We start from the raw sequence: 13,286 nt of genomic DNA, 5'->3' as shown, positions 1-13,286 counted from the left end.
ACTTGATGATATGAATTAAGTCCATCAGTGCTGCTCTACTGCTGTCTGATTAAAATAAAAATGGATTATACTGATTTCCTAAAATGCTCAAGTTTTCCTCTGCCACTACTTGATGTGATAACAAAACCCCAAAAATGCTTTTTCAAATCTTATGACAGCGAGTGTCAGTCTAACTGAGCTTTGTTTACTGCAGAGTGAATGTAAGGAAAGACATGACTGACACTTCCTTTGTTCAAACAAGTAAACAATGCAGAAAAGACTAATTTGAATGACTGAAAGATGAAAACAATCAAAATTGATAGTGAATGAAGGGAAAAGGGAACGGATGACAGCATTTTCGAGAGAATTTGTACAATTTATACTAGTTATTCTACTTGTCACCCTAGATGCACTACACATATACACTGCTTGTTTTTATATTGAGACCCTCTTTTACCAGAGCCCTCTCTCATCATCTGCTCTCCTTGTTACTTTGCAGCAACAAGCTCAAGCTGCCTCCCAAATGACAACCTATTCCCTATTTAGTACACTGCTTTTGACCAGGACTCTTAGGGCTCTGGTCAAAAGTAGTGCACTATATAGGGGGCGATTTGGGACGCACACTGTCTCGCGTGCCATTTGGCTGAAATAAGAAGCGAGATGTTTTCTTATTTTTTTATTTTATTACCTTGGCCAATCAACAACGTAGCTGTCCTTCGCTGCAAAGGTCACACGTCCGTCTTCTTAACGGTGGTACCCTAGTCTCCCTATGTTGTTTTTTTAATCCCAAGGACCTATAAATATCACTCTGCTCTGGAGAATTGATGGCCTTCTAAGTGATTTTAAAGTGCCCTTTACACAGTGGGTGCGTCAATATATTGACACTGGCCAACTGGTTTACTGGACAGAATCTGCCTCTTGGTCTACTTCATGTATGGTACACTGTTCCAGTAAGCAGTGCACTACTATTGACCAGGGCCCATAGGACTCATTGTGCACTCTTTTAACCAGGGCTCTGGTTCTGGTCCACCAGGGCTCTGGTCAAAAGTAGTGCACTATACAGAGAAATGGGGGAGAGGTTGGTGGAATGAGTTCGCCTCTACTGACTTCCCAAATAAAAAAGGCACAATGGGTGGAAACAGTATGGCTTTAATAATGCACTAAATGGTGGGAAAGGCTCACATCCCAATGTGCAGTTATCTATAGAGACTGGGATCTAAACTAAACAGTGCAGAACAGTTATCTATGGAAAATGGGATCTCTCAAACAGAACAGGGCAGAACAGTTATCTATCCCAAAAAAATAGCAAGTGATGATTGGGACTGGGGCCACCCCCTTTGAGGGTAAAGACTTTGGGTATAAATAGATGGGTTGGTTGTTTAGCAACAAAACTGACACGTATACAAATAGGGGGAAAAACAGACTGGGTTGGCTTAGATTGTTACAACATGTAAACTACACAGTGTGCAACACCTTCCTAATATTGAGTTGCACCCCTTTTGCCCTCGGAACAGCCTCAATTCGTCAGGGGCACACATACACAATCCATATCTCCAATTATCTCAAGGTTTAAAAATCCTTCTTTAACCTGTCTCCTCCTTTTCATCCACACTGATTGAAGTGGATTTAACAAGTGACAGAATCATGACAACACACTGCCTTCTGCCCAAAAGGAAGCGTGCGGATTGTTTTCGTGACATTGTCAGCTAATCTGTCTATAGGGCGGCTGCTATTGTAATGAATGGGTTGGATGGATGGCGCAGGGCTGGTGATTATTAAGAGTAAGCTATAAGGCTCAGAAGTTCACTTTGAAGAACACAACAGTCTGGGTCATTGGGACTGTATTCTCCTGTCTGAGGTTACAGTGGTCCACAGAGAGCAGTTTTAAGTGAAATTACTGTGATGATGAGTCATGGTGGAGACTTTGTTTGTGTCCCAAATGGTACCATATTCCCTATATACTGTAGCGCACTACTTTTGACCAGAGCTGGGCCCTGCACTATACAGGGATTAGGGTTCCATTTAGAGTGCATCATTTTGTGGGGTCCTCATGCCACAGTGGATAGCTACATTTCCCTCATTGCTTATTTGTACAGTAAGCATGAATTGCTTATGAAGTTGTGCTAGAGTTACAGTATTTATGAAGGATAAATATATTCCTATAAAAGGTTTATTAGCTTTGAGTTTTACTTCCTGCTTCTTATTAGTCTAGTCAGGACTGGAATCAACAAGCAGCCTATTTAAAAGTTTTCTAAAAAAAAATGACAACCTTTACCCTGAGCCTGATTTTGATGGATGTTTTCCCTAAACCTCAGAGCAGCCCAATCAATACTGTAATATGTCACTGCTGCTAGGGAAGGTTAATATCTGTGGTGTAACAACAAGCACACACATTCAAAACCACATAAGACAGAAGGTTACTTAAGGCAAAACGAAAGTAGTGTGCTTGGTCGGGCTGGATGGGTAGGCAAATGTCTAGCAACCCAAAGGTTGCGTGTTTGAATCTCATCACGGACTTCAGCATTTTAGCAACTTTGCAACTACTTACTACTTTTTAGCTACTTTGCAACTACTTAGCATGTTAGCTAACCCTTTCCCTAACCCTTTAACGTAACTCCTAACCCCAACCTTAACCCTAACCTTAACCCTTAGCCTGGCTAGCGTTAGCCACCTAGCCAGATTTACGTTTACTATGTTACTTCTAGCCCTAAGTCCAGGTTGTTTAAATATATAATATTGCGCCACACGCACGCATAATGCAAATGAGATGAATTGCCTCGTGTTTGCCAATGAAAATTACACATTGCATTAAGCTGGTAGCTTGTGGAAGTGAAAATCATTAATTCTGTTGCTTCGAGGGATGCACTTCTCTTAGATTATGTGGAAAGAAGCTGAAAGACACAATTAGAGACAAGAAATTTGGGATCAGCATGTCTGTTTGAGCAAAACAAAAGGAAAAGAGGGAAAATGCTTTGCCTTGTTAATGAAAAAGATCTATCTTCTTGAAATGAATACGTTTCTGCTTCCTCTTTGTTCCCTGGCCCCATTGACATCACCATCCCCCACAAATTATATACTGTGCATTTCACACTCCTACAGCCACTTAATTCCCAGTTTCACATTCTGACATCCTCTTTACTGCTACAGCAGTTAATTGCCTGAATTGGATGCTGTCTAAACAAAGGGCTTTGTTATCAACTTTTACATTCCTTTGTGTGCTATAAGTGACAAACCGGCAAGAAATATAACAGTGTGCTTGTAGCCACTCCAGATCAAAAGCTATTTCCTACACTACCTTTCCCATTGTTTCCAGTGCCTCAGTTTGTTACTTCCTGCTACTATATTTAGGCAGTAGGTTCTTTATCAAAGTGGTCTTTGAGTACTTATTTTTTTAAATGAATTTTCCATACTGTCTGAATGCTACCCCTTTTGATACCCTTTCCATAATGCAGTGTTTCATACACACTTCAGGAGAAAATACCCTTGGCTAGTAGAATATCACCCAGGCTAGTATAAATTGTGGTCTACTAGCCCGGCTGGCCAGTGCCCAAAAATCCCTTCACAGTACAAGTTCTGACATAAAGATGAGCATAAATCACCATGCTGTAGCCTATCCTTATAATCAACATGGCTGAAGAACATGGTGCTGACGTTTTGTGTTTCTACACTGCAACTCTGTCGTGCCATGACACTCACAGGAGTTGCCTCTTGGAGATGATGACTGCCTCACAGTGCCTCAGTGGTCTGTAATGGGATCTGATGTCTTCTAACGGGACCTCTGTAAATGTTGACTTACGAAGGGTGGGCTGAGCGCTCAAGTGGTAAAATGGATTATCTTGATAGCAAATCACATTCAGAAAAACGCAGCGCTGCACAATCTGATGTTTGTTCGGTGTTAATGGTGGCATCCATGCATGAAGGAACATTGCACACAAGTAGGCAGCAGTAAGTAGAGCAGGGTATTTTTTCTGATTGCCAAGTATGATTTAGGATTTCTTCTTCAGGCTTGCCAGAGCCAAAGTGATGCAATGCCTTTTATCAGTGCTCATTTATTGCCTAACATTTTGCTATTTTTGTTTCACTTGGCAACAAAGCTTTTTGCTTTACCATGCTTCTTATTTTCCTCAAGTTTTGTTCAGAAGCTGTTTCAAAGCTGATGGTTAAAAAAAAAAACACCTGTTTATGTTTTGGTCTAGAGAGTGTTGTCAAACAGCTGAACAAGGTTGATGTGAACTCCACTGCCTTTGTTTTCTGTCCAATCAGAGGTGCCGCCCAGTCCGGTGAAAAGTTCCCTGGAAACGACCCCGGTGACCTCTCCTCGGCAGCGCAGGGACTCAGACCGCTACTGCCAGCTATGCAACGCCTGGTTCAACAACCCGGGCATGGCGCAGCAGCACTACGACGGCAAGAAGCACAATAAAAACGCAGCTCGCGCTGTCCTCCTGGAACAGCTGGGCAAGACCCTGGACATGGGAGAGATGAAAGGTACATAACAGTGGATGCCTGAGCCAGACTAAATACCTGGCAGTCTCTCTCTCGCTCCATCATGTCGCACAGATGCACAGACAACCATGCAGCCCACTGCCTCCTCCCCTCACTCCCATTTATTAACAGACAGGATTGTTACTTACCGTTGCTTCTGTGTGTAGTAACATTTATATATGAAAGTGTGTGTGTAGTAACATTTATATATGAAAGTGTGTGTGTATTAACATTTATATATGAAAGAGTGTGTGTAGTAACATATATGAAATTGTGTGTGTGTGTGTAACATTATGAAATTGTGTGTGTGTAGTAACATTTATATATGAAAGTGTGTGTGTGTATGTGTGTGTGTATGTGTGTGTTTGTGTGTGTGTGTGTAGTAAAATGTATATATGAAAGTGTGTGTGTGTGTGTGTGTGTGTGTAGTAACATTTATATATGAAAGTGTGTGTGTGTAGTAACCTAGTTATATGGAATGACACAGGAAAAAGCCATGACAAGGTCTTACAGTAAGTTAGAAAATAGAACCCTGTCTACTAGAGTGCATCAAATCTATTGTGCATCCAGTATGAAGAAATCTGCATGTACAGTACTGGGGGCTAAAGGCATAGGGGAAAATACGCGACACAAATGAACAGTTTTGCATTGCTGGTCTAATAGAATATGCGTATCAGCTGAATTCTTGTGACTATTACAAGCATTTGGGAAATGCCCAGGTATAGGGTCAGTATGTGCTGTCGTTCATTTGTACACTTCATGGCATTTATTACACTATTTAGTATGACACTATCATCTATTAAACAGGGAGCTAGGGAGAACCAATATCTTTTGATTGATGTTAAATATGAGGCTCCTATTGTTCCGGCTGTGTTGCATACAGCCCTTCTGACATAGCTAGTGTCTGCTTCTATGCCAGCCAGAGAGAGCCACAGTGCAGAGGTTCTGTGTTGCTACGTACCCTGACTCGATAAGCCTGTTTCGGGCTGTTAATTTTGGAGTGGGAGGGGGAATGGTGCTCTCTCTCTCTCTCTTACTATCTCCTACCCACAATATGTCAATAGCAATTACAGAATATTAGTCCAGCAGCAGGCTGCTGCGGTGGGGTGGGAAAGGTACCAGGGCAGCATGAAGAGCCCGGAATGTTGTAAAGTTAAGTAGTGCATGAGCAGACATAATGTGGGATGTCTCTTCAGTCATGTCTGATTAGAGATGTAACTTAGCCCCCTAACTACTAGTCGTATTGATACTTATGACTGATAGGTGGGCTCTGCATTGTCAGGGGCGAATTGGGATGCTCTGTGCAACCCAGTCACATCTGATTGAAGATGTACTTTTGCTTAGCTACTTAACTCCTGGTGTTATTGATGCTCACAGCTGGTAGGTGGGTTATGTCTTGTCAGGGGTGAATTGGGAGGCTCAGTGCTGCCCAGTCACATCTGATTGGAGATTTAGCCTTGTCCTAGAACTAACTCCAAGGATGATTATTCACGCTTGAGATTAACATGAGTCTTCGCTGACTCGACACTTTGAACTGCGTTGTTACGTACACCTCTTGGAGGAGGGTATGCAACACCCTGCTACATCTCAACTCCCCGTGGAGTGAAAAAGTATGTGATTGTATGTGCGGGGCAGGATGACAGAGGTAGAGAAAAATACAGTTAACAGGGAATTTATTATTCCTAAACACGGTAAAGTGGGGAAAAGGGGCTGGACGGAACCAAAGCAAAGAAAGTTAAAGTTAACGAGTCCCCTCTCCTACCTTACCTGCCTTCCCACTTCTTATCTAACTTTAAATACCACCTGGCACGCTAACCAAAATTCAGGGGGTGGTCCGCCCAGGTCTTACCTAGTGTGCATAGACAGATTAAATACTACAGGTTATGTATGCCCACAGCTAAACACTCCCTGGGAACAAATGAAACAGAATAATTACCCATACTTTAAGTGAAAAATGTAATTAACCAAAAACACAAAGTCCTATTGGCATACACATACCTCTGAAGGAGCGGCTAAAAAATGATATCCACAAAACTTTTATTGACCGCCACAACAATCAACACAGGACATAAAAATAAGCTATTTTCCCTAACGAAGGAACACAGGCTTTTATCAAGCTGGAGAAGGAGTTGGTAATGAAGAGACCGGAGGGAGGGGTCAGAGCTCCAATCAGCGATGGGGCCGACCAATCAGCTGCTTCTGGAATCCAGGAAGCCATTTCCTGAAATACACACACATACAAACCCACAACAACACAGAAACTGGGGGACGTAACATGCGTGATCATTTCAAGTTAAGTATAATGCCTCCCAAAGCTGTCCTCGTTTCTCAGACGGTTCTGTCCCTGAATATCTTCTGAATGCTCTCTCCCAGACAGGCGCCGCTTGAAGTAGATGAGCCATAACCCAAAGCCAGCTTCATTTTCATTAGCTTCTTTTTCTGTACTTTGTGTCTAACAGAGTGTTTCCCCAACGTCACTATAGTCATTATGGGGGCAGAATTCAACACTCGCAGCCTAGTGAGCGTTTCTCTCAGGTGATTATCAATTAGTAATGAAGTGGCAAATCATCCTAACAGGCAGAACTAGCATTGTGTGGATGGAGAGGAAGCAGGAGCAGCCAGGGCAAATCACAGCACAGTGATTTTTATTTATTTTATTTCACCTTTATTTAACTAGGCAAGTCAGTTAAGAACAAATTCTTATTTTACAATGATTGCCTACCCCGGCCAAACCCTTCCCTAACCTGGACGACGCTGGGCCAATTGTGCGCAGGTTGGTTGGGATACAGCCCAGGATCGAACCAGGGTCTGTAGTGATGCCTCTAGCACTGAGATGCAGTGCCTTAGACCTCTGCGCCACTGAGGAGTGTTGGGCTGGGCTGCTTAATTCATAGAGCTGCAGAGCCAGTGTAGGCAGGCTCATCTTTCACACAAATGCATCCAAATGAAATAGCACTTCTCTTTTCCCTCTTTGTTCTTTTTTGTCCTGCCTCACATAATTGTCTTGTCCTTGCACATTGTTTTACAGTTGTCTGATGTGGGATGGCTATTAAACCAACAATTGTAGATGGAAATCTGTCAGTTGTGACTTTTCCATGCAGTTCATTAAATATTCATTGGGTACCTATTGAGAAGAGCATTTGATAGATTTTCTGTACATTGGTTGGTGGTTATACAGCTCACTAGTGGTGTTGTTTCTGAGAATTGAGTGAGTGAGAGCACAGCACTCTGCTGTGTTTACACAAAGGCTGCCTCACAAATGGCACCCTATTCCTTACTAACCTCACTATTATCCTCTACCATCCTAAACCCACTATTATGCTCTACCATCCTAAATCCTACTAACCTCACTATTATCCTCTACCATCCTAAACCCTACTAACCTCACTATTATCCTCTACCATCCTAAACCCTACTAACCTCACTATTATCCTCTACCATCCTAAACCCTACTAAACTCACTATTATCCTCTACCATCCTAAACCTTACTAACCTCACTAGTATCCTCTACCATCATAAACTCACTATTATCCTCTACCATCCTAAACCATACTAACCTCACTAGTATCCTCTACCATCATGAACCATACTAACCTCACTAGTATCCTCTACCATCCTAAACCCTACTAACCTCACTTTTATCCTCTACCATCCTAAACCCTACTAACCTCACTATTATCCTCTACCATCCTAAACCTTACTAACCTCACTAGTATCCTCTACCATCATAAACTCACTATTATCCTCTACCATCCTAAACCATACTAACCTCACTATTATCCTCTACCATCCTAAACTCACTATTATCCTCTACCATCCTAAACCCTACTAACCTCACTATTATCCTCTACCATCGTAAACCCTACTAACCTCACTATTATCCTCTACCATTCCTAAACCCTACTAACCTCAATATTATCCTCTACCATCCTAAACTCTGCAAACCTCACTATTACCCTCTACCATCCTAAACCTTACTAACCTCACTATTATCCTCTACCATCCTAAACACGGCTAACCTCAATATTATTCTCTACCATCCTAAACACGGCTAACCTCACTATTATGCTCTACCATCCTAAACCCTACTAAACAAACTATTATCCTCTACCATCCTAAACCCTACTAACCTCACTATTATCCTCTATTATCCTAAACCCTACTAACCTCACTATTATCCTCTACCATCCTAACCTCACTATTATCCTCTACCATCCTAAACCCTACTAACCTCACTATTATCCTCTACCATCCTAAACCCTACTAACCTCACTATTATCCTCTACCATCCTAAACCCTACTAAACTCACTATTATCCTCTACCATCCTAAACCTTACTAACCTCACTATTATCCTCTACCATCCTAAACCCTACTAAACTCACTATTATCCTCTACCATCCTAACCTCACTAGTATCCTCTACCATCCTAAACCCTACTAACCTCACGTTTATCCTCTACCATCCTAAACCCTACTAACCTCACTATTATCCTCTACCATCCTAAACCCTACTAACCTCACTATTATCCTCTACCATCCTAAACCCTACTAACCTCACTATTATCCTCTACCATCCTAAACCCTACTAACCTCACTATTATCCTCTACCATCCTAAACCTTACTAACCTCACTATTATCCTCTACCATCCTAAACCCTACTAAACTCACTATTATCCTCTACCATCCTAAACCTTACTAGCCTCACTATTATCCTCTACCATCCTAAATCCACTATTATCCTCTACCATCCTAAACCCTACTAAACTCACTATTATCCTCTACCATCCTAAACCTTACTAACCTCACTATTATCCTCTACCATCCTAAACCTTACTAACCTCACTATTATCCTCTACCATCTTAAACCCACTATTATCCTCTACCATCCTAAACCCTACTAACCTCACTTTTATCCTCTACCATCCTAACCTCACTATTATCCTCTACCATCCTAAACCCACTATTATCCTCTACCATCCTAAACCCTACTAACCTCACTATTATCATCTACCATCCTAAACCCTACTAACCTCCCTATTATCCTCTACCATCCTAAACTCACTATTATCCTCTACCATCCTAAACCCTACTAACCTCACTATTATCCTCTACCATCCTAAACCTTACTAACCTCACTATTATCCTCTACCATCCTAAACCCTACTAATCTCACTATTATCCTCTACCATCCTAAACACGGCTAACCTCAATATTATTCTCTACCATCCTAAACACGGCTAACCTCACTATTATGCTCTACCATCCTAAACCCTACTAAACAAACTATTATCCTCTACCATCCTAAACCCTACTAACCTCACTATTATCCTCTATTATCCTAAACCCTACTAACCTCACTATTATCCTCTACCATCCTAAACCTTACTAACCTCACTATTATCCTCTACCATCCTAAACCTTACTAACCTCACTATTATCCTCTACCATCCTAACCTCACTATTATCCTCTACCATCCTAAACCCTACTAACCTCACTATTATCCTCTATTATCCTAAACCCTACTAACCTCACTATTATCCTCTACCATCCTAAACCTTACTAACCTCACTATTATCCTCTACCATCCTAAACCCTACTAACCTCACTATTATCCTCTACCATCCTAACCTCACTATTATCCTCTACCATCCTAAACCCTACTAACCTCACTATTATCCTCTACCATCCTAAACCCTACTAAACTCACTACTATCCTCTACCATCCTAAACCTTACTAACCTCACTATTATCCTCTACCATCCTAAACCCTACTAAACTCACTATTATCCTCTACCATCCTAACCTCACTAGTATCCTCTACCATCCTAAACCCTACTAACCTCACGTTTAACCTCTACCATCCTAAACCCTACTAACCTCACTATTATCCTCTACCATCCTAAACCCTACTAACCTCACTATTATCCTCTACCATCCTAAACCCGACTAACCTCACTATTATCCTCTACCATCCTAAACCTTACTAACCTCACTATTATCCTCTACCATCTTAAACCCTACTAACCTCACTATTATCCTCTACCATCCTAAACCTTACTAACCTCACTATTATCCTCTACCATCCTAAACCCTACTAAACTCACTATTATCCTCTACCATCCTAAACCTTACTAACCTCACTATTATCCTCTACCATCCTAAATCCACTATTATCCTCTACCATCCTAAACCGTACTAAACTCACTATTATCCTCTACCATCCTAAACCCTACTAACCTCACTATTAACCTCTACCATCCTAAACCCACTATTATCCTCTACCATCCTAAACCCTACTAAACTCACTATTATCCTCTACCATCCTAAACTTTGCAAACCCCACTATTATCCTCTACCATCCTAAACCCTACTAACCTCACTATTATCCTCTACCATCCTAAACCCTACTAAACTCACTATTATCCTCTACCATCCTAAACCCTACTAAACTCACTACTATCCTCTACCATCCTAAACCATACTAACCTCACTATTATCCTCTACCATCCTAAACTCACTATTATCCTCTACCATCCTAAACCCTACTAACCTCACTATTGTGCTCTACCATCCTAAACCCTACTAACCTCCCTATTATCCTCTACCATCCTAAACCTTACTAACCTCACTATTATCCTCTACCATCCTAAACCCTACTAACCTCACTATTATCCTCTACCATCCTAAACCCTACTAACCTCACTATTATCCTCTACCATCCTAAACTCACTATTATCCTCTACCATGCTAAACCTTACTAACCTCACTATTATCCTCTACCATCCTAAACTCACTATTATCCTCTACCATCCTAAACCCTACTAACCTCACTATTATCCTCTACCATCCTAAACTCACTATTATCCTCTACCATGCTAAACCCTACTAACCTCACTATTATCCTCTACCATCCTAAACCCTACTAACCTCACTATTATCCTCTACCATCCTAAACTCACTATTATCCTCTACCATCCTAAACCTTACTAACCTCACTATTATCCTCTACCATCCTAAACCCTACTAAACTCACTATTATCCTCTACCATCCTAAACCCTACTAACCTCACTATTATCCTCTACCATCCTAAACTCACTATTATCCTCTACCATCCTAAACCTTACTAACCTCACTATTATCCTCTACCATCCTAAACCCTACTAAACTCACTATTATCCTCTACCATCCTAACCTCACTATTATCCTCTACCATCCTAAACCCTACTAACCTCACGTTTATCCTCTACCATCCTAAACCCTACTAACCTCACTATTATCCTCTACCATCCTAAACTCACTATTATCCTCTACCATCCTAAACCCTACTAACCTCACTATTATCCTCTACCATCCTAAACCATACGAACCTCACTATTATCCTCTACCATCCTAAACCTTACTAACCTCACTATTATCCTCTACCATCCTAAACCCTACTAACCTCACTATTATCATCTACCATCCTAAACTCACTATTATCCTCTACCATCCTAAACCCTACTAACCTCACTATTATCCTCTACCATCCTAAACCCTACTAACCTCACTATTATCCTCTACCATTCCTAAACCCTACTAACCTCAATATTATCCTCTACCATCCTAAACTCTGCAAACCTCACTTTTACCCTCTACCATCCTAAACCTTACTAACCTCACTATTATCCTCTACCATCCTAAACCTTACTAACCTCACTATTATCCTCTACCATCCTAAACCCACTATTATCCTCTACCATCCTAAACCCTACTAACCTCACTATTATCATCTACCATCCTAAACCCTACTAATCTCACTATTATCCTCTACCATCCTAAACACGGCTAACCTCAATATTATTCTCTACCATCCTAAACACGGCTAACCTCACTATTATGCTCTACCATCCTAAACCCTACTAACCTCACTATTATCCTCTACCATTCCTAAACCCTACTAACCTCACTATTATCCTCTATTATCCTAAACCCTACTAACCTCACTATTATCCTCTACCATCCTAAACCCTACTAACCTCACTATTAACCTCTACCATCCTAAACCCACTATTATCCTCTACCATCCTAAACCCTACTAAACTCACTATTATCCTCTACCATCCTAAACTCTGCAAACCCTACTATTATCCTCTACCATCCTAAACCCTACTAACCTCACTATTATCCTCTACCATCCTAAACTCACTATTATCCTCTACCATCCTAAACCCTACTAACCTCACTATTATCCTCTACCATCCTAAACCATACTAACCTCACTATTATCCTCTACCATCCTAAACCCTACTAACCTCACTATTATCCTCTACCATCCTAAACCTTACTAACCTCACTATTATCCTCTACCATCCTAAACCCTACTAACCTCACTATTATCCTCTACCATCCTAAACTCACTATTATCCTCTACCATCCTAAACCCTACTAACCTCACTATTATGCTCTACCATCCTAAACCCTACTAACCTCCCTATTATCCTCTACCATCCTAAACCTTACTAACCTCACTATTATCCTCTACCATCCTAAACCCTACTAATCTCACTATTATCCTCTACCATCCTAAACTCACTATTATCCTCTACCATCCTAAACCCTACTAACCTCACTATTATCCTCTACCATCCTAAACCCTACTAACCTCACTATTATCCTCTACCATCCTAAACTCACTATTAACTCTACCATCATCCTAAACCTTACTAACCTCACTATTATCCTCTACCATCCTAAACCCTACTAAACTCACTATTATCCTCTACCATCCTAACCTCACTATTATCCTCTACCATCCTAAACCCTACTAACCTCACGTTTATC

General features: G+C 41.1%; 1 protein-coding gene across 1 annotated transcript in view; it reads left to right on the top strand.

Annotated features, from left to right (window-relative positions):
• The window catches only part of LOC120062914 (zinc finger matrin-type protein 4-like), a 168,228-nt gene that overhangs the window by 131,986 nt on the left and 22,956 nt on the right, over positions 1-13,286 (top strand). Inside the window, exon 4 of the mRNA XM_039012974.1 lies at positions 4,243-4,464. Coding sequence (XP_038868902.1) covers positions 4,243-4,464 — 222 coding nt within the window. The remainder of the gene's footprint in view (positions 1-4,242; positions 4,465-13,286) is intronic.

This window comes from Salvelinus namaycush, chromosome 18, assembly GCF_016432855.1.
Source record: "Salvelinus namaycush isolate Seneca chromosome 18, SaNama_1.0, whole genome shotgun sequence".
Taxonomy (NCBI): domain Eukaryota; kingdom Metazoa; phylum Chordata; class Actinopteri; order Salmoniformes; family Salmonidae; genus Salvelinus; species Salvelinus namaycush.
The sequence above is the reverse complement of the archived record's forward strand: the minus strand, read 5'-3'. Positions and strand labels throughout refer to the sequence as shown.